The 21,326-nt window shown below is 30.9% G+C and overlaps 1 protein-coding gene across 1 annotated transcript; it reads left to right on the forward strand.

Moving 5' to 3' along the window:
• Positions 1–242: 242 nt before the first annotated feature.
• On the forward strand, positions 243–19,128 carry LOC136972240 (plexin-A1-like; the record flags this gene model as incomplete). Its single annotated transcript, XM_067266794.1, has 16 exons — positions 243–372; positions 781–943; positions 4,930–5,023; positions 5,809–5,923; positions 6,036–6,167; positions 6,245–6,352; positions 6,449–6,542; positions 8,030–8,205; positions 8,278–8,447; positions 8,536–8,656; positions 12,512–12,648; positions 13,240–13,428; positions 14,195–14,288; positions 15,553–15,795; positions 15,877–16,050; positions 18,931–19,128. Coding segments are annotated over 16 exons (2,200 nt in total), but the record flags the coding sequence as incomplete, so codon positions are not given.
• Positions 19,129–21,326: the final 2,198 nt, after the last annotated feature.

Below are 21,326 nucleotides of genomic sequence, written 5' to 3' on the forward strand. Positions count from 1 at the left end.
GAGTATTTTGCATTTATTTATATTAGTTTATTACATTTACAATTAATACAAATAATCGAAAATTATTAGTAAAAAGTTAATTTAAGCCATTTTTAATGCTCAAAATTTCACAAATATATATGCACATATATAAAATCAACGATTATTTTATTAGATATAATTATTTTAGTTTAGTTGATATAGTATAATTAAATTAAATTTTAATTGGATTATATTTAAAATTTCAAAATTAACTTTTAAAGATGCAGTTTATGTGAAGAATGTGCTGGTATTTCTCAAGAAACAATTGATTGGCTATCCTATAAACATGACAAATGTATAACAATAACCAAAATTCAGCCAAAATATATCCAAAGTACAACTGCTCGAACGGTAAGTAGTAATTGCTTTTAAAAAGTAAGATTAATTTCAGTTTTATATTATTTTTCAGTGTAATTGTGTAAAAAAACTAATCTATGTTTTCAGAATGCTGTTTGTGTAATTCTTGATTCCTTTTGTAACAAAAATATCAATAAAATATTAAATTATTATTGAAACATAAATATAATAAATACAACTGAGAATTTTTTCTAAATTACTAGATAAATTGTTCAAGATGTATTCAAGTTCAGTTGTATTCTGATATTGCATGATTATGAAATACAGTAGCAATAATGTATTTAAAAATGTTTGAATTTTACAGCATTACCTTGTAATAAGCATGAGATTTTCAAATTGTTTTAATTGATATTGCCATTATAGAAAGAAGTTCTGAATAAATAAAATTAACATTTTTTTCAGCTTGCTCTAACAATTAATAATCTTCCCATGTCAGAAGATAAATTATTTTGTGCATTCAAATTTATAGAGCAAACTTTAATAACAAATGCTACAAGAACAGCTTCTGGTGTTACCTGTGCAACTCCAAACGTATGGTGTCTTCCGCCTATTCCATCTGGTCATCGTAAGTTACAAAATTATTATCTTTGATTTATTTAATTAATTTATAAATAAAATAAATGTGGAAAATTAATTATTTTTATAATTATTTAAATTAAAATTAAATATTTTTAATTAAATATTTATGTATATTTTAATACCATTAACGGGCCCACCAATGGTCGAACGGTTCCGTCGCTAAACGCTGGGAGTTCGGTCGTGCGGTTCGCGCCGTGCTCGGACAGGCTGGCTACGTTGGAGTTTTCCGAGTTTTCTCCACGTTTGTAACACAGTTTCCTTTACAAGACCTCCCGGAAGGCATTTCCCCTTGCGTAACATTGCGCCCCAGAGAAGGTAATGGGGAAACACTCTGGTTGTAACTTCCCCAGGATATACCTTGTTGCCTTAACTAACCACTTATTAACCAGCGCCAGGTGCTCGCCAACGTCAGAATTTCTGATGTGGCACGCAGCGAGAGAGAGAATACCATTAATGATGAGCACTAATTACATAAAGAGTAGTTAACTACTTATAAAGACTGTGTATAATTTTACTACTAGTTAACTACATTTAAACTACACAAAAATAGAGTATTAAAAGTGTTAAATTATCATTAAACACTTAAATCTTTTTAAACTGAAGTCTCGAAATACAAATTTTTCCAATTTTTTTTTTTAATCTAACGTTGTGTTTAAGTTTATCTCGACAGGGAAAACAGATGTTCCACTACACCACTACTGGCGAGGGTAGTGTTTTATTGTAAAAATACATGTTTTTTTACATGCCGCTAGCTGTATAACACACTCAAACTAACATTTTTGTTTCCTAAATTCCCAATTTAACTTGAAAATTCTTGCCAACTAATTTAAAAAGCTGGCAATGTTGTTGTTGGACTTTTCCAGCAGTCTTTGTTTTCATTCCTAATTGCTACCATTATAATGAGTTAAAAGTAGTGGAAACTAAACATGTACTGTACAGTATAACCTGTTCAAAAAGGAAAGAATTCTTCGGAACACAGCGATTTTCTGTGTTAAAAAACCTATTTAAAACGGAAACCTGCCAAACTGGAAAGATTATTCGGTATAGTGCGAGTTCGGTTTACACAGGTTTTACTGAAGTTATCTAGTAGTTGAATTACTAAATTGGGATAGTAATTAGAATTGTAACTAGTAGTTAACTATGTTGAGAATAGTTAACTATGTATTTTTAGTAAGTTACATTTGTAGTTAATTGACCATCTTTACATACAATAAATTTTAAAATTGAAAAACATTACAGAAAGTATTTTTTATTTTCTGTATGGATTATTCGTTCTAATCTTATACAGGGTGTTTTTTTTAAACTGATGGTACTCAGAGACATCTGTAGAACAATCTAACAGCCGGACTGTCGCCAAATTTGGGAGAGTGACTAAGGACGACATGGGAAAGAGATTCCGCAAAGAAAAAAGTAGTACCCAAATTTGCCGGTAGGGGTGAATTTGGCACTGTTGCAGTGAAACAGCAAGAAATGTCAGAGCAAATGTCAACCGTGTAGCATGGTCGTTTGGTTTTAATTCTTGCAGGTGGCTTATCTTGTATGGATAGAACTTGAGAACTTTTCTTAGAACTTGCCATACCGTCGAAGGCATCATTTCCAATTGTCGTGCCACTCCCCAGGCGCTGCTAACTACCAGCAATGGTCCCCTGTGAACCTTCAACAAGTGCAGTCTGTGAACCTTCAACAAATTCTTAGCTGTTTTGCTACAACAGCACCAAATCCACCCCTACCGGCAAATTTGGGTACTACTATTTTCTTTGTGGAATCTCTTTTCCAGTCGTCCTTAGTCACTCTCCCAAATTTGGCGACAGTCCGGCTGTTAGATTGCTCTACAGATGTCTCTGAGTACCGTCAGTTAAAAAAAACACCCTGTATATAAAAACGAATGTATGTCTGCTGTGTGTCTGTTTGTCCTTCATGCATTACTACACCATTTATCCGATTGCCATGAAACTTTGGGAAGTTGTTTAATACACTTCCACGAAGGTTTCTGGCATATTTGAAGACCACCATTTCCCCCTTCCAAAAATATCTTTATATATGGATTAAGGCTTTTATGTCCAACAGATGGCGCTAACTTCGACGACCTAAGTTTGCTTTTCTGTGAGAATGGACTAAAGCAGATCATTTTCTATCTATCTATATAATTAAAATAAAATGTTCGTCTGTTCCTACAGATTCTTTTGAAATTTTGACACAATGTTGCATTCGAATACGCACGTGTTTTTATATAATATACATGTCGAAATTCCCCCCACTGGGGGAGATGGACAGGATTAAGGCTTACCGTGAAGAACTCGGCTTCTATTATACTATTTTACATGCGGTTTTTTGCATTTTTGATTGCGTTTTAATAGGTTACGTCAACAGAATATATGTTATGGACAAAGTGATTAATCGGGCATTATTCATAATGCCCGGTCATTATGAATAATGACCAAAAAGGGCGAGCAGAGTAATAAATATTGATTAATCTATCAAATTGACCGGTCATTATGAATACTGCTATCACCTAGTCGAGCAAAGTGATGATAATAAGTTGAGGAATGATCATCCGACATACGCTAGCTAATCGGCACTCAGTTGCGTGTGCATATCGTGTTTAGTACCAAATTTAAAATTTGATTGAAAAACCTCCACTTATTTCATTTAGAAATATTTATTTTTGTGAATTATTTCAAAGTATTTTAAAAACAACATGTAATCTTTTAAACCTAAGTACTATTAACTATATTAAGTAAATGGCAAAATTTTACCGATGTGCACCATCTTGACAGTGGTCGCGACTGTTTGTGCTCTCAATGGATTTCTCCCGGAGGGGAGCCGCCGGCAGGCAGCTGATTGTTTAATGTCACTAGATATTGATACAGACTGGTTATTGATACGTGTGTTCAAGAACTACCGTGAATAAATAACTAGTGATGTTAAACAATCGGCAGCCTGCCGGTGGCTCCCCTCTGGGAGGAATCTGTTGAGAGTACAAACAGTCGCGACTGCCGCCAAATTCAATACTAAACGCAATACGTACGCGCAATTGAGTGCTGATTGGCAAGCATATGTCGTATGATCACTCCTCAATTTATTAACATCACTTTGCCTGACTAGATATCTTAGCAGTATTCATAATGACTGGTCAATTTGATAAATTATTGAAATTTATTACAGTGCCCGATTTTGCTGCTCATTATTCATAATGCCTGTATTAATCACTTTGTCCATAACATATACATTAAAAAGGGCTTTTTCGATATTTCCGTGTGAGGGAGAGACACAGGATTAAGGCTTACTGTGAAGAACTCAACTTTTATTATACTATTTTAGATGGGTGTTTGATTGCGTTTTAATAGGGTACATCAAGAGAATGTACACTAAGAAGGGATTTTTTGAAATTCCCCCCACGGGGGAAGTGTTATACATCTATAATAGATACATTTTGAGCCACAACAATGCGTGGTCGGGTCTGCTAGTTATTTATAAATAGGGAAAAAATGCATCATAGTAAAAATAGTAATGAATGTCTTTGAAAAATAAATAATATTACCAGTATATAAGCTATATTTTAATTTTGTTAAAAGAATAATACAGTAGAGCATCGATTATCCGACCCCCGATTAACCGACTTATCGGTTAACCGACCGCGTTCTAGTCGGCAAATTCAAATGACCGCTAGTGATGTGGCGCTACAATATTTGGCTACTTTAATATTATTTTTGTTAAATTTTTGTATGTTTTAGCTGGCAGCACTGGCTCGACCATGAAAGGGAGGCTAGTATTTAAACCAGGCCTAATACACTATACTAATAATATATTTTTTCATACTTATCGGTTATCTGACTTTTCAGTTATCCGACCAACCCCAGTCCCCAATTAAGTCGGATAATCGATGCTCTAACTGTAATATTACAGAAATATGGTCTTTATTTCTTTATGATACGATAGAATAGTTTAACTGATTCATAACAACATTTATAGATAATCTCAGATCTAGGCTGTATATCTTAGATGAAAAACAAATCAAATATACATCAACAAATTTTACCTTCTTTGACTGTATGACATATACTTCGTAAGTATTCTAAAATTTTCAGTTAAAATATTTATTTTGGTTTAAAAATTTACAATAAAGTAATTTTAAATAAGTTTAAAAAATCGGGTGATTCTATCTAAAATACCCTATTCAACGCTCTCAAGGGAGATATTTAGCAGTCTAAATGTAACCGAATTTAGTAATATGGCATTTTAGGACGTGCGAAAACTCACCTCATCGACACTTTTTGCTCTGCAAGCAACAAAAAGGCAGTTTCATTTCTGAGGACATTTAAAACTCGGGTATATCAATGACATACTGCATACTGCAAATTTGGCAGCCTTGAAAGACAGTATTATACTGTATGTGAGAAGCATCAGAGAATCAATTACGGTTAGTCGTTGAACGCACTGTTCATCAACTTCAGGGTTTATACTTTAGAATGAGTACAACATTGAGCAATAGGCTCTAGGTCACTAGCATGAGTGGGTGTATAGATAAAAATGTTTGTGTTACAATGCCAAAAATAATATAATGGTGAATTTTGGTACTAATATTTTTTTTAACTAAAATGTCTTCCGCATGTTCTGAACTGACAGAATACCACATTTGTTTGCATTTGGACTGCTAAATATTGCCTCTAACTTCGGAATAGGAGTGCTTTAATTAAGATCACCAGCCATTTTCGATAAGAATTTCTTATCGAAATCTCAATTATCTCAATTAAAAAGAAATTTGATTTATTTATTTTAAATAATGAAACTTTCTAAAATCTACTTTTAATTACGTTATTTAAAATATTCACTTTTATGCATTTATTTTAGCTGCACGCAATGTGTTTCAAGTCCATTTCCATGTAGTTGGTGTATTGAAGGTCATCGATGTACACATAATACTGATGAATACTGTCGTAATGACATACTTATAACTGGGATTTCTGTAAGTGTTTTTTTTCTTATAAGATAAGAAATGTAACAGAAAATATATTTTATTAAATTTATATAAATTCATTTTAATATAGTGCCATTTATATATTAAACATAATCTTTAGAATTTAGGTCCAAGTTTACGATCAGGTCCTGAGTTTTGTCCTCGGATTGACATAATAAATGGAGGTTCATCTTCAATATTAGTACCTCATGGACAAAAGAAGAGAATTCAAGTCAAAGTAAAAAATATAATGGTATAATTAATTTGACAGTATTAGGCTTACCGTGCTTTATCCACACTTATGTTCAATTAAGTACAACTTTTTTGTAGCAACTTATTGCGCAAACTAGATTTGTCTGCCGCATTAAAATTGAAGGACGGATTTACCAAGCCAATGCTGAAATGCTTGGTGATACCATATATTGTGATCAGATAACGGTAAACGTATTTATAAAACTCAAAAAGTTATATTTTTTATAAGAATCAATTTAATTTTAAAATGCAATAATTATTTGAAACTTTAACAATATATAGTTTTCTCACGAAATACAATCAGGAAATGTGACTGCCTCATTTGATGTTATATGGGATAATTCAAAATCTTTAGATAATCCAAAGAATATTCATGGTAAGTATGTGTATATATATATACGTGGTACGATCCAAAAGTTCGAGGAATGCAGTAATCTACAACAACAAAAGCATGTATTTGAAGTTACAGCGTATGAAATGGATTCTACCAAACCACCTTTACGTGTTCAGGTTAATTTCACCCATGTCATGTGATTAAACCGCGAGCGCTGCTGTTTTTTTCCGGAGATAGTTACCTTTGTCCTGCGACGTAATCAAAGTGGAGTTTCAAGAACAACCTCCAACATTAAATTTTGTCAGCGTTTAGGTAAAACACCAACGGAGATTTTAAAATTGCTAAGAAAGGTGTACGGTGATTCTACGGTGAAAGGTCACGGTGAAGTCGAAATGTTGAAGGTTGTTCTTGAAACTCCACTTTGATTATGTCGCAGGACAAAGGTAACTATCTCCGGGAAAAAACAGCAGCGCTCGCGGTTTAATCACATGACATGGGTGAAATTAACCTGAACACGTAGAGGTGGTTTGGTAGAATCCATTTCATACGTTATAACCTCAAATACATGCTTTTGTTGTCGTAGATTACTGCATTCCCCGAACTTTTGGATCGTACCACGTATATAAATATATATATATGTGTGTGTGTGTGTGTGTGTGTGTGTGTATAGTACAGTGGTCTGAACTGTTATATATTTGTTACATATTGTTTTGAATATATTACATTTTTTATAAATTTACCATTTGTCATAAACTTTTTGAAAGCCTACCTATGGAATAATTTCGATATACTGTACTGTACATAACTTAGAAAATATTTTGGCAATTTTTTTATTCTGTCACTGCTTCCAAATATTACTGGGATTAATTTGAATTAATATTAATCGCTCATCTTTTTCAGAGACTTCAGAAATTTCGCTAAATAAAAGTGTAACAGTGATATGACCCAATTCTTCCTAAACATACCAAAAGTTCTCCAATAGATACTGACATTTATCTTTTGATGAGGCTTAATGTGCTGTTTAAGAACAAGCTATACGTACACCGTAGTTGTGGATTTTAGCGGTTTATGACCAATGTCAAATTAATGTCACTTTATTCTATTCAAAAAACAGTAGTCAGGGGAAGCCTTAGCCTACCATATCTAACTTTTGACGTAACGATTTTTGATACTGTTAGAATGAGATATAGAAACTGAAGTCTCTTGGAATAATGAGAAAAGTTAACTATGAAAAATAAGTTAATGAATATTTTTTATTATGTTAATTATTTACTTATCTGGCAATGTAAAATAAAATAATTCTAAAAACGAAGATACTAATAAAATTGCATCATGTAAGAAGCAATCTTGTTAAATTCTTTGAAAGTAATCCATAATCTACAACGTCCTCTGTTTTCAGTATTTCTCCTATATTGTCATATGAAAATTCTTATATATTTCTTCAAACAAATGCTGAGACCACTGTATATATTCTATTTTTTTCTTTGTTTATCCTAAATATTCAACATATTAATTTTATTTATTTTAAGTGATAATATACAAATGTGAAAAACTTGCAACAAACTGTAGATCATGTCTACAATTAGAGTCTAAATATAAGTGTGGTTGGTGTTCGGATGGTTTAGGATCTTGTCACATTCGTGAACAATGTAATAGTTCTTTGCTGTCTTTGGATGATTACGAGAAATGTCCTAAACGTCAAAAGGTATTAAAAGTTTTATTTAATTTTTTAAAAACAATTTTAACATAAAAAATTTGAAAATGTAAACATTTCTAGTTCATACCATCAGGACCTTGGGAAAATGGTGAAAACATTATAGTCACAGGAATTAATTTAGGACTTACATTTTCGGATATTAGTAGTAATGGTATAAAGATTTTACAAAATGATGGAAAAATAATTGCAAACTGTACATTTCACAAGGGTCTACACGAAAAAAGAACGATGTAATTTTTTATTACTATTTTTATATTCATCTTTCATTATTCCTTATATATAAAATATTTTAATACATAAATGTATTTTTCGTGTCAGAATTGCTTGTCAGAATGAGAAATTAAGAGTTGATCATCATGATGAACACATATCAGATAATATAATTTTTAAAATACAAAATAAAGAAAGTGGTTTAACCAAGTATGATTGCAGTGCTATTGTAAGTATTATTTTAATTACTTAATAAAAAGGCCTTACATATTTCCCACAGGGAATCTTTTTAAGAAACCGATTAGTGCCAAATTTTTTCTCAACTGCAAATAGCAATGGATAAAAATATTGGTAAACTTTTATCACATTAGTATGCACGTGTGTAATTATTTAAAAATTAGAAACCTGAATTTAGAAAATTTAAAATTTTCATGTCTGATTTTATATCTCTAGAAAAGCATAGTCAAATTAAACAAAAAGATTTCAAAATTAAAAAATAAATTGAAGGTTATACTATTTAGTGGTCCAGAATCCCAAATGGAGGAGGTGAAATTCAGAATCTTATTGTTAATTTAGTCCAAAAAACATTATACGAGGTAATTGGAATTTTTATAGTGGCTTTAAATACAGTCAAACCTGTTTTTATGCGGTGGATAGGGACCGCATAAAAGAAAACGCATAAAAAAAATCGCACGAAACTTCAACAGTGGCAATAAAAAATAATTTTCGCAACACAATTAAAAAAATATTTTTTTATGCGGTGAATAAGGACCGCATAAAAAAGTCTCACTTAGAAAATAACTCAAAACCGTACGAAATAACTTTTTTTTTTTTTTTTAACTCTTTCCGCCCTGTGGGCACTAAGAGGGCCTAATTTTGCAAGCCATTATGGGTTCGGCCAGGCCCACAATGGGGCGACCGGGTGGTGAGGGACGGGGCCCGACATATCCGGACGGACCACCCCCCGAAAAATTCCTGGGGATTTTTCGACCCGTCGGGATTCGAACCCGGGTCCCCCAGAGCGGTAGGCTGCCACCTTTACCGCTCGGCCATCCGGCCTCGTACGAAATAACTAGGAATTGCTTTTTTAACTCCTTGGGCCTTTTTCTGCAATCCCTAATGGGAAAAAAATCCTCTAAGAATTTTTTTTTATATTAATTAATTAATTCCACTTAAATACGAATCTAACATTAAAAAGTTAAAAATAATCGTTAAAAAATCATTTTATTTGATAAATATAGCTGCAGGAAGTGTTATTTCATTTAACAAGGTGTGAAATTTCACACCCGCAGTCTAAAGCCAGAGGGGAGCTAACTTACCGCATCTGTTCAAATATAACAATATGTATGATTTTTATGCTATTAAAATAAGAGGGGACCGAAAAAAACGTATGAGAAAAACATTTTACTGAATAAAAAATGAAAAAACCTGCTGATGTCATAGAAAACATCAGATATATAATAGAGTTTTAAAACTTTTACAGGAGTCAATTATGTTCCAATTTGTTTGAAATTTTCATATACCGCACAAAAAAATCGCACAAAACAAATCGCACAAATAAAAAAAATCGCACAAAACAAGTCGCACAAATAAAACTCGCACAGAAAAAGACCGCACAAAAACAGGTTTGACTGTACTAAAAAAATTTATTTTTTAAAATGAATGCCAAAGAAAACAATAATAGGAATTACTCTAAAACTTTTAATATAAAAACTATTGTAATTTTGTCTGAAAAAATCTTTATATATCATGTAAATAATGTGGACTGTAGAGAACTCTTCTCAATACTCATCAGTATGTGTTCACAATATGTTGAACAAAACTGTTTGTCTTCAGTAATAACATTAATATGTTGGTATTTCTTCACAAACAGCCCTCTATTTAGATGTCAGACACGAAGAAAAATATTAAATACTCCATGTGGCCAGCCCGTCGGTTAGGTGCGAACCTACGACCAACTATCAGTATTCAGTTGTTTTATCTACTTACTCGGCCACGGGTGGACTGTGTTCATATGTGTTAAATTCAAATTTGAACTCATTATGCTTAAACTTATGGGTTCAGCATGAAGCAGCCCGAGATAGATATACGATCCAGTGAAGATAACATTACTCCTGAAGAACTAAAGACTAACTTTGGAAAGTTGAGGTTTAATCGAATCCAAGAGGCGGATAGGAAATGTTTTTCTTGGTAGGCTATGGTTTTATTACTGGCCTCTGATTGCTTTTCAATGAGATTGATATTTTTATCATCAGTCCTATATGAATTTGTCATATGTAAATTATTATTATGGATGATGCAATCTTGAAAAGTGTATTAATCCTCTTCAAGCACTTCGTGTTCAATACTGTGTTTAAATATTTGAATTTCATGTCGAGGATTTTGTGAACTGTCTCACATATCAGCATGTTTTAGCTTACCAATTTAATTTATCAAGACTGATAAATTAACCTGATGTGATCAATTGCTATTTAATCTTACCTTATTTTCTTGATTTAGTTTTAGAATAATAAGTGATAATAAAAATGAAGATAAATAGCTTTAGATATTATAGTATTATGGTATTGATGATATTGATGATATTTTGGTGTCTTGTTCTACAGGTGATGTGATTTAACTTCAAAATAATAGTGATTTCTTGATCAAAAAATTTAAGGACTATTCATGTAGAGAAATAAGATAATAGATATAGGTTTATTGTAATGTAGACAAGAGCAATTATATTTTATTTCAGAACAGAATTAGTTCTGCCAACTTGAGTATTAGTCTAAAAAAATGTTATTAAAAAATTAAATTATATAAATTTCCACTTCCTCTACATAAATTCGAAAATTGTCTATTATTTCTGTAAAAGTTCCTAGTGTTCTGTATCTTTTTACAAAACTCCTCCTTCTTTTCTAAACATAGTCTCTTTACTAGACTTTGGTACAGAACAAATACTCTCCATTGAGTCACCAAACCATTTTTCTTAAACTCTAACCATGCTCTGTTTCTTCTAGTTTTAATCATTAAACGACAATCCAAATCAAACCAATCAACTATTCCTACCGTTTTTTTAGTCCTATGATTTAACCCATACACTCTAGCAATCTCCATTATGACTTTAAAAATATCTTTATTTTCACCTGTATATCTTTTTTGTAACAATTGTATAAAAACTTTTTAAATGATGATATTATACCTGACAAGATTCGAAATAAGATAAAATCATTTAAATTTTTTTTACTGTTCAATATTAATACAAACACTAATGCCGACGTTAAGCATCCAAAAAACAGAGGGTAACATACTTACCGTAACATTTAATTTACGCCTGAATAAAATAATAAAACTATTAAAAAATTTTTTTGGTACAAATTGTTAAAAATTCTTTACTGACTGATCTGATTTGACTATTTTCTCGGTTCATATCTTTTCATGTCCTTATTTCCTCTTTCTATTATATTTTCCACTGTTACTTCAGTTTTTAAATACTTTTCTACCCATTAGAACCTCTATAAATGAAACAGTTTTATAATTGGCGAATATTTCTTCCTAAATTATCGTTAATTCTATTACTTTTTTAAAATATAAATATGTTCAAATAACTGTCTTTTTTTATCCATTTTTTTTTCTTTATTTTTATTGTATTTAAATTAATTTCACATCCTATAATAATAATAATACACCAGTATAATAAGTCTTATTTATAAACAAGGTCCAAGTAGACAATATAGAAACAAAGTAAAATTGTTTTTGTTATATTTTATAATTTTTAAGCAACTGGGCATAACAAAGTTTTCAATTTTTTTTCTTTTTTTAATCTTAGTGTGGATTTGAGAAAATTTTGTAATTTGGTTTCTCAGGCAGATTCCCTGTGGCAAATATGTATGATTTTTTTAAATATTTAAATTATTTCAATAAAAATATATTGCTGTAAAAATTCTTGAAATTATAGAATTTTTCAATAAAACTTAATCGATGTTTTAAGAATTACCAAGAACTTTTGACATTTAATTTAAAAAATTAATGTTTTGATGAAATTGAAATAAATTTTTTATTTATATTCTGATAAATGTAATAAAATTAAAAAAAATTTATTTAGAGTCCAAAAATTGTGAACATTACACCTTCTATTGGTCCTAAATCTGGTGGAACACATCTGTTTATTTGGGGAAAATATATGAATATTGCTGAAACTGTTGAAGCAGAAATAGGTGATATACCATGTCATGTTATAAGGTAATGTTTTAATTTTAAATGTTACATATATTAATTAAAAACAGAATGTTAATTATGATATTATGGCAGCATTGTTTCACCAAATTGAAATATAGCAGAAAAGTATGGATACTGGTATACTGTATTTTCACTGATGAAAATATTTTTCATTTACAATGGTATTGTGTTAAAGATACAGTGAAACCTCTCTTAAGCAAATTCTTCATTATGGATATGGACAAAATACACTATAGATCTCCCTATGCAGATGCCCATGACTAAAGTGATCCGAACCTCATATGCAATGCAGTATGGAATAAAGTATTTTTAGTTATTGACTACTGCCATATTAAGAAGACCACAACATATAAAGCAAAAACAATCTTGAAATTTTTTCTATTAAGAGATTTGTATTTTTATTTGTAATCATAAGCATAGTATACAGTTTATTGCTAGTCCTGATAATATGTAGGAATAAAACACACTTAAAAATATGATGCTGAAAGTCTTGCATGATTTATTTCACACTTGCTTACTCTAATTTTTATTATTACAATGTAATTAAACATTATATAATTGATTGTTATTAACTATGTTTTTTTTTTTTTGTAGAAGAAAAACAAAAGTTATTGAATGCATTACTTCACCTTCTCAAAGCATTATAAAAGATAATGTTAGAATAAAGTTTGATAATGATTTTAGAATTTCTGAACAACAATTTCAATATGTTGACAATCCTATAATAACTTCTGTACAGTCTCAGTTATATAATGAGAAAAATGTTCTTAAAGGCATACCAAGGTGAGACTTTAAAGAAAATATTTTATTTACTTTTTAAATTGTTTAAGACTTAATAATTATAACAATTCTTTAAAAAAGTAAAGAGTTTTTTCTATTTTGTACAAAAATTGAAGTAATTTGAAAATAAATAAATAATATGTACATTTATTATTTAATAAAATTTGTTTAGTTTTTATAAATATTAAAATATATAGAAAAAATTTTAATATTCTACGTCTTTATAAATTTTTCTTACATTATCATACATTATTTTCAGATTACTAGATTACTTGCATTAAAAGACAAGTCTACAGAGTTTACATTACACATTGGGATCCAATATAGTAATTTCAAAATTTGAATTCCTGTAATATTTTCAAAGGTTTTCAGTTTGTAAAATATCAACAATGCCTGTTAGAAATTTTATATATTAAAACATATGCAAGAAAATATTCAAGATATGTATTTAAGCCTTATTTGTTTAGTCTATTTTTTATGAACTGAAAACTTCAAATAATGAGCACAATTCAAATTTCGTAAAATAACAACAAAAATTAATGCAGAGAATCTAAAACAGATTATTGTTATTAAAACATCAAAATCATTTTAATTTAAAATATTAATTTTATATACTATTTTATTTTCTCAGCTTGTGTAACAAGTTGTTTTGTGTTTGTAAGTTTTATGTGCAGAATTTACAAATAATTTTTATTGATCAGTTCATTTTATAAAATCAACTTTATAAACTAGTATATTCATTTTCATTTTTATTTATTACATTTTTCAGTGGCGGTTTAACAGTATATATAGAAGGCACTAACTTGGATGCAGTCGAATCACCAAAGATGTATTTAATCTTTGAAAATGAAAAGTATAGAAGTGTAAGTTTTGAATGTTTATAATTATTGATGTTATTTGATTTTCAATTGTTATTTGGTAAATTAGTAATGCATAATTTTCTTGTTAAAATAATCTGTACAGAAACATTTAATTTTATCTTGTTACATATTATAAAAGTGTAGTATGTAACTACTTACATTTGCTGGTTAACTAATATACTGTGGCTGTACGCCATATTTTTGTACATATGAATTTTAGATTTAATTAGTTTTAATAATTTTCTCTCCTTCTTAACCCTTCTTTCTAATTTCCTTTGTCCATTGTTCTGGCTTCTGGGAACGCGGGCTTCCCACTCCCCACCCACCAGGGGGTCGTGTGGAACAAAGAGTTCGAGTGGAGGACGAGTAAAATCTGGGTCATCGAAGAGTCACTTTTTCTCCGGCCGGACACGAGGAAGCACGGACGAGAACGGCGAGCTCGTGAGACGGAATTCTACGAGGGCCGAATAGAGAGCCGTGAGGTGAGGATCCGGACCGTAGAGTCAAAGACACTGACAAGAAATTATCCTAAAAGGTATTTTTACAACGTTGACGAACCCAGAGATACGCAGAATAAACCACCAGCCGGAATCGGAGTTCAGCGAGAACAAGGGTACCCCACTATCCTATCAATTCTTCTCACTTCCTACTTTTATACTTTTCTATCCTTTTAGGTTTAAGTTAGTTAAGAATCGCGCGGGTTTTATTGTTACAATCGGACAACAAGAGAAGTTGGACTGAGGGAATCCACAAAGAACTTTTTGTATATATTATTAATCGCGAAATTAAATTTGTTTTAATTGAATTCACGTGTCTGTGTATTCCTATCGCGCTTCACACTTTACAATACATTCAATTTGTATATGTAATTATATTCAATAATGTCAATATGTCTGGATTATGTACTACATTATCAAATTTGTATTACATGCCAGTACAATATGAAGGAATTGTTGGCAAAACAGCTAAATATGTAACAAATATTGCATCCCTAGTGATATCCTTTTATGAAAACTTTTCTAGTTTGCCAATCTAGATAGTATTTTAAACAATTACTTATACTTTTAACAAGAAATTGATAACATACTTTTTCAAGAAGTAAGTTTTCTATTGTAATAACAAAGGGAAAAACTAAACTTAAATTAATAGAAAATGTAATAAGTAATTATCCAAACTTTTTGTATTATTATAATTATTTTTACATAAAGTAAATATAAAAGGTAGAGTTTAGATGGTCTTTATCAACCTATTAAAATTAAAATTTCAGAACTGTACAGTAAAATCACCAAAAGAAATGGAATGTGAAAGTCCCTCAATACCTTATGTTGTGAAGGATAACGAAGTTTTGGAACTAGATTATGGATTTGAAATGGATAATGTGGAAGAAGTAAAAAATATGAGTAGCAAAATTGGATTTCATAAATTCCAAATATATCCTGATCCTACATATTTATCATTTGATGACAAAAACTGTATAAAGAATTTTAGAAGTGATTATTTAACAATCCTTGTAAGTTTTAATTTGAAAATTACTTTGAAATGACAAATATTTTACACCGGTTTTTATAAATTATCTTATTTTTAATTATAGGGTAAAAATCTAGATTATGCTTCTGAAATGGATATTTTTGTGCGTATAGGCACCGAACACTGTGTTATTACTTCCATTTCACGATCACAATTGACATGCCGACCACCAGCTTCTCAGCCTTCAGCGATGATATTACCGGGTGCATTCTATAAGGGAAACCTTCCTGAAGTCATAGTAATTTTCTTTTGGTTTTTAAAATATACGTGTAGTTTTTATGCAATAAAAAGAATTTTGTAAACATGAATCTATATAAAATATAATTAAAACTCGAAAACAAGCACTCAAAAGATTATAAGAATCAAAAATGTGTCCAGATAAAACATGTTTTGAAGCATTTGATTGGCAAATGTTCTTTAAATACTGTACGTTGCATTTTTCACAGAATTTCATTAGTAAAGCCAAGTTATGTTAAATCAGATAAAACATATTTTTGAACATTTGTTAGTTCTGGAAAAGGATATTTATTAATATTACAACAGATATATGGGGATGCTCTAACAGATAGAGATGGTTTACAGGAATGCTCTATCTGTTAGAGCATCCCCATATATAAATTTTTATAAGATAGTTTATTTTATAAAACTTTAACTACAACCTCAAAAAATTGATATCGGCTACTTTCAGTGGGCAAGAAAAGTAATCAGACACTGGTAAAATTTCACGTATGAACTCAGCTTAGTTGGTTTAATCATTATTTGCATAAAACTAACATCATGATTTTTATACAATAGGATAGAACTTTTGTTGATAGATTTTAGCTGTTGGGTTTGCTTATATTGACTTATGCAGATCAAAGCTAGTTTGAATTGTTAAATGTTGATCACTTCTAAATTAGATGCAAAAAAAAAATTAATCAAACATTTTACTTTTTAAGCAGACAAACATTTATTTACTCATAAAGATATATTCTAATATTTTGCTGAACCTCCCCGGGCCTTTATCACAAGTTCTCAGTCCTTTGGTATTGATTATACCAACTTTCTAGTTGTATTTTTACTGAGGCTGTTTTAGATCTCTAATAACGCCTCTTTCATATCTTATTTCTTCTTAAATCTTTTGTCTTTGAGCTGTTTGTCTAAAACAGTTCGTAGATGCTCAAAGGGATTTAATCAGGACTCTGCAAAGACCATTCCAGAAGGTTGACTTGTATTTTAACAAAAAAAGAAAATTTTTCGCAATGCGGAAATGTGCTTTGAGTCGTTATCCTGCTGAAAGATGAAGTCATCAGCCAAGTCCACTTTTACAGCAGAAACAAAGAGATTTTTGTTAAGAACGTACATTGACAATACTTCAATAAATTCAAGCTTCCTCAACATCCTTGGCTACCACGGAACCACAAAACATAACGTTACAACCACCATATTTCGTGGTATCACGCATTCATGCCAGCTTGAACTCTTTCCTGGGCCTTTTCCAAACTTTCTGCCATCCGTCCGAGCATAAGTTTAAATTTGGACTCGTCGGACCATAAAATTTTTTCCCAGAAAGCGTCGGACATATTGACGTGCTTTTTTTGCAAATGCCGATCGACTCGTCATGTACGCTTGCTCAAGAAAGAATTTTTCCTCGTGAAACCTCCTAAATCCAGCTTCCTGAATGCGATTTCGAACTGTGGAGTCACCTCGATCTTCAGATAGAAAACTATCATTATTTTTCTAACCTTTTCAACGATGTCTCGATTATAGGTGCTAGTGGTCTTCCATTTTCGGCCGCGCCCAGGCAAATCAATGACTGAACCGGTAATTTTATGTTTTTTAACAATGGAGAAAAGGTCGAACTGAAATCGCAGTCAATTTTTCGATACGATGGTAGGAATGGGCGGTTAAATGAAGATCGATGATTAAGTATCTTTGGTCAATGCTAACCTCTGATTTTTGAAAGTACAAATCATGAAAGCATGTAAATAATCTTGTATGAAACTGAATAGATATTTGGAATTTTGCCAGTGTCCTATTGGGCTGCAATTTGGAAAAATTGTAGACCTAAAAATTCCCATTGTCGTCCTGCTGTCTGCTTGTCTTTGCTTAATTTCGAGAACGGTGTTAGATAAATTAAATTTAAGACCAGATATGGAGAGCTTAGACACAGGAGACTTCAATTAACTGTCCAATGTAAACCGAAAGTCACGTAATTTAAAAAAAATTTCCTTTGAAAGGCGTTAGATGACCGACACGACTCCTTGCTAACGGGAAAGAATGATGAACAAGAGCAAGACACTACTAATTTTAGGTGGAGAGCATATATTTTAAATTAAATAAATTAAAAATTGCAGTCTAGCATTGCGACGATTTCACAATAAATAAATATTCGTTATTATTTGTTCTTTTGCCCACTGTAAATATGTCATATCACAGCTGATTATATATATTGATTTCATGATGAATTTACGAATAGGATCAAAATATCTCTTTTTAAATGTAAGACTACGTGTATTTTTGAAATAAATAAATGCCCTGTTTCCTAAATGCGCTGCTCCGTGGCTTGCTACTCAGCCATTCTCATTGTCGACCTGACCGAACTCATGATCGATACAAAGGCTCTTCTGGTGCCCACAGAACAGAAAGAATATTTAAAAAAAAAAGTATTACCTTTATATACAGTAAAACCTTTGTAAACTGGAAGTTTATATTACCGTTTTAAATGGGTGGTTGTATTTTTTTTAAAGATAAACGTCACATACTTACGTTCGTTTATATAGCAAATCACTTTTACTATAAAAATGAACGTTTGTCGTGCTCATGTGCGTTATATCTGGAGGCAATTTTAATTTGTCCGCAAGTGGAACTTAATTTTCCGCTTTATTTGGGTTAAGTTAAAATTTAACAAAGGAAATCGCTCCGTTCCGAATTTTTTTCCATTTAGGCAGGTTTTCCTTTTTGACATTATATTATTATATTACGATTATATTACAATTTTCAAAAATTAATTTACATTTTAATTATGATATTTAAAATTAGGCATTATAATTCTGTAATAATTTAATTTAATTTAAAATTTATATTTTAATTTTCTTTATTAAAACTTTTTTAATAACAGATATTTGAATTTTTTTAGGTTGAAGTGGGAAGCAAGTTAAAGTTTACAATTGGATGGTTGCGATACACAGAAGACTAACGAGGATAGTATATTAGATGAATTGAACTACATTTAAAAATTTCAAAAATCATAAAATTATAAGCAATGTAAAAATGCTTACCTAAACAGAGAATAGATAACAGAAATAAATGTTTATATTTTTTAACAGTGATAAAATGTATTGTAGTTTGTATATGAAAATCCAGTTAAAAACAATAAGTTATGTTTAATTTAATTACTCGTCTTGAAAAGCTTGAGTGTTGGGATTGGTTGCTGGACTGGGCGACTGGATGCGCTCACACAATTAGAAGTAGGCTGATCCTAATACTGGGTTGTTCCTCGATTTGTACAATCGATTATAAAAGAAATCAATCAATATAATTAATCGATTTGCTGAAATTAACGATTATTTGTACCGTACTATAAAATTTTGTTTTAAAGCTATAAATATTGAATTTCTTAGATATTAAACTTCGTTCAAAAAAGCTTTCCAATTTATTTATGATTTTATAAGTTGTCTCTCCACTTGTTTTGCATCCAGGCAAGGGACGAGACAATCTCTCTCTTGCAGACCCCGCAACTGAAACACATTTTTAAATTAGTAATAAGGTATACACACAGATCCCTTTTGTAAAGAATAAAGTTCGAGAAACACTTTACGTTGTTGATAAATATGCTCGTTGACTCGAATAAGTTGGAAACTCAAGTAAAGTATATTTATTGCACTTAATTACGTTGGTTACAAATATAAGAACAAAGAAACGAACCGAATACAATGATTCAGAGCGATTCACGACATATAAAAGACTTACCACCAACTCTCTCCCTTCCCAACTCACGATCGGAATTTCACAGTTGATTGTCAAAGGTCACAGAAGGGCGGTAGCATTTCGACCCAGTAAAGTAAAATGATAACCATATGTACAACTTCGACCGCAATAGAACAAATATTAAACCATTCGCACAAAACATTGATATCTTATGCCACGATATTAGAATTTATAAATATGTACAGAAATAAGATTATTTCAATCTAACACTGACTCGAATAAAAGGTGATCGGTCAACTATCGGACTGTGAAACAATTTTAAGTAAAAAATTCTAGTTAATTTCTTATAGAATGTATAAATATAATAAAACGCACGAATAATTATTTTAAATACAAATAATATTTTCAATTACAATTTCTGTCTGATGTTTTGAAATTTTCAAAATTAGATGAATGATCGATAACTCGTACATATGGCCAACACATTGAGTATGTATTGGCATGCTATTTATCAGTGAAGCATGCTGGGTTTTGACTGATAAATAGCATTTAGTCGATAACGAAAACAAAGTGCTCGTCAATTGGATGAGCCCAGAATCACGTGAATTCAATTTATAAGAATTTCGAACTATCGTTCATTTTCAACTGCGTGATCTGAAACGAACTATCACTGGAACGAAGAGAAAGTTCCCGAAAACTTAACAATTTTCTGCTTTCCAGAAGAACGTGTGGTGTTAATAATAGTTATATGAGAATATTTTCACTTTCTGATGCCAGAGAACTTGGTATTTTTATTTTATGTCATGGAATTTAAAATGAGTTTCAAGCAAAAACATTTAAGTGATTTTCAGAAGACAAAATTGCGAAAAGTAGATTTAAAAAGTACCAAAACTAGACGGATTTTTCAAATCGATAACGGCTGAAAAACTTGATTTTGACAATGTACCAGACCAGATGAACGTGAAGAAAGTCGTATAGAATAGCAGAAAGTTTGGAAAGAGCGAGTACAGATACAACGCCACAGCCCATCATTTAGAAATAAAAACAACGAAAGTCCTACAGCAGTAAGTACATTTTATTGTTTTCCAATCGCGCATTGTACCCAGTCAATATTACTGATAAAAATACACGAAAGCAAATTTTAAATCTAGAATCATACAGACCGAAAGGTCCTTTTCCCTTAACATTCGATACCAAACGTTCTTTGTTTGTTAAATAATATTCATATAAAACAAAAGCAGAACACGAAATTAACAGAAATGACTGTTATCCCTCAAACTAAATATTGCGTACTGTGAATCCTGTTGGTTTTTTCGGATAGAAACAATAAAAATTATTACCGGTACAATTCTTTAACGAAAGGAATAAATGACTGGCAATCAGCTAGTTAAAAACAAACGAAAGTGAAATGAAATTACATTTATTAGTAGGCCTATATATATAATGTCTGCTCGTGTGGGCCGGACTCCTCGCTCTGCTCGCCTGTAGACTTAAATTTCACATTGTATATCTCCGGTGACAGGTCAAATTTTAAAACTCTGTTTGCGTCACGACTTAGATCGAAATGGATTCTATGTGTATGCAAAAAATTATTTAAATCGGTTA

This window comes from Centruroides vittatus, unplaced genomic scaffold (genome assembly GCF_030686945.1).
Source record: "Centruroides vittatus isolate TY-2023 unplaced genomic scaffold, ASM3068694v2 contig_2872, whole genome shotgun sequence".
Classification (NCBI taxonomy): domain Eukaryota; kingdom Metazoa; phylum Arthropoda; class Arachnida; order Scorpiones; family Buthidae; genus Centruroides; species Centruroides vittatus.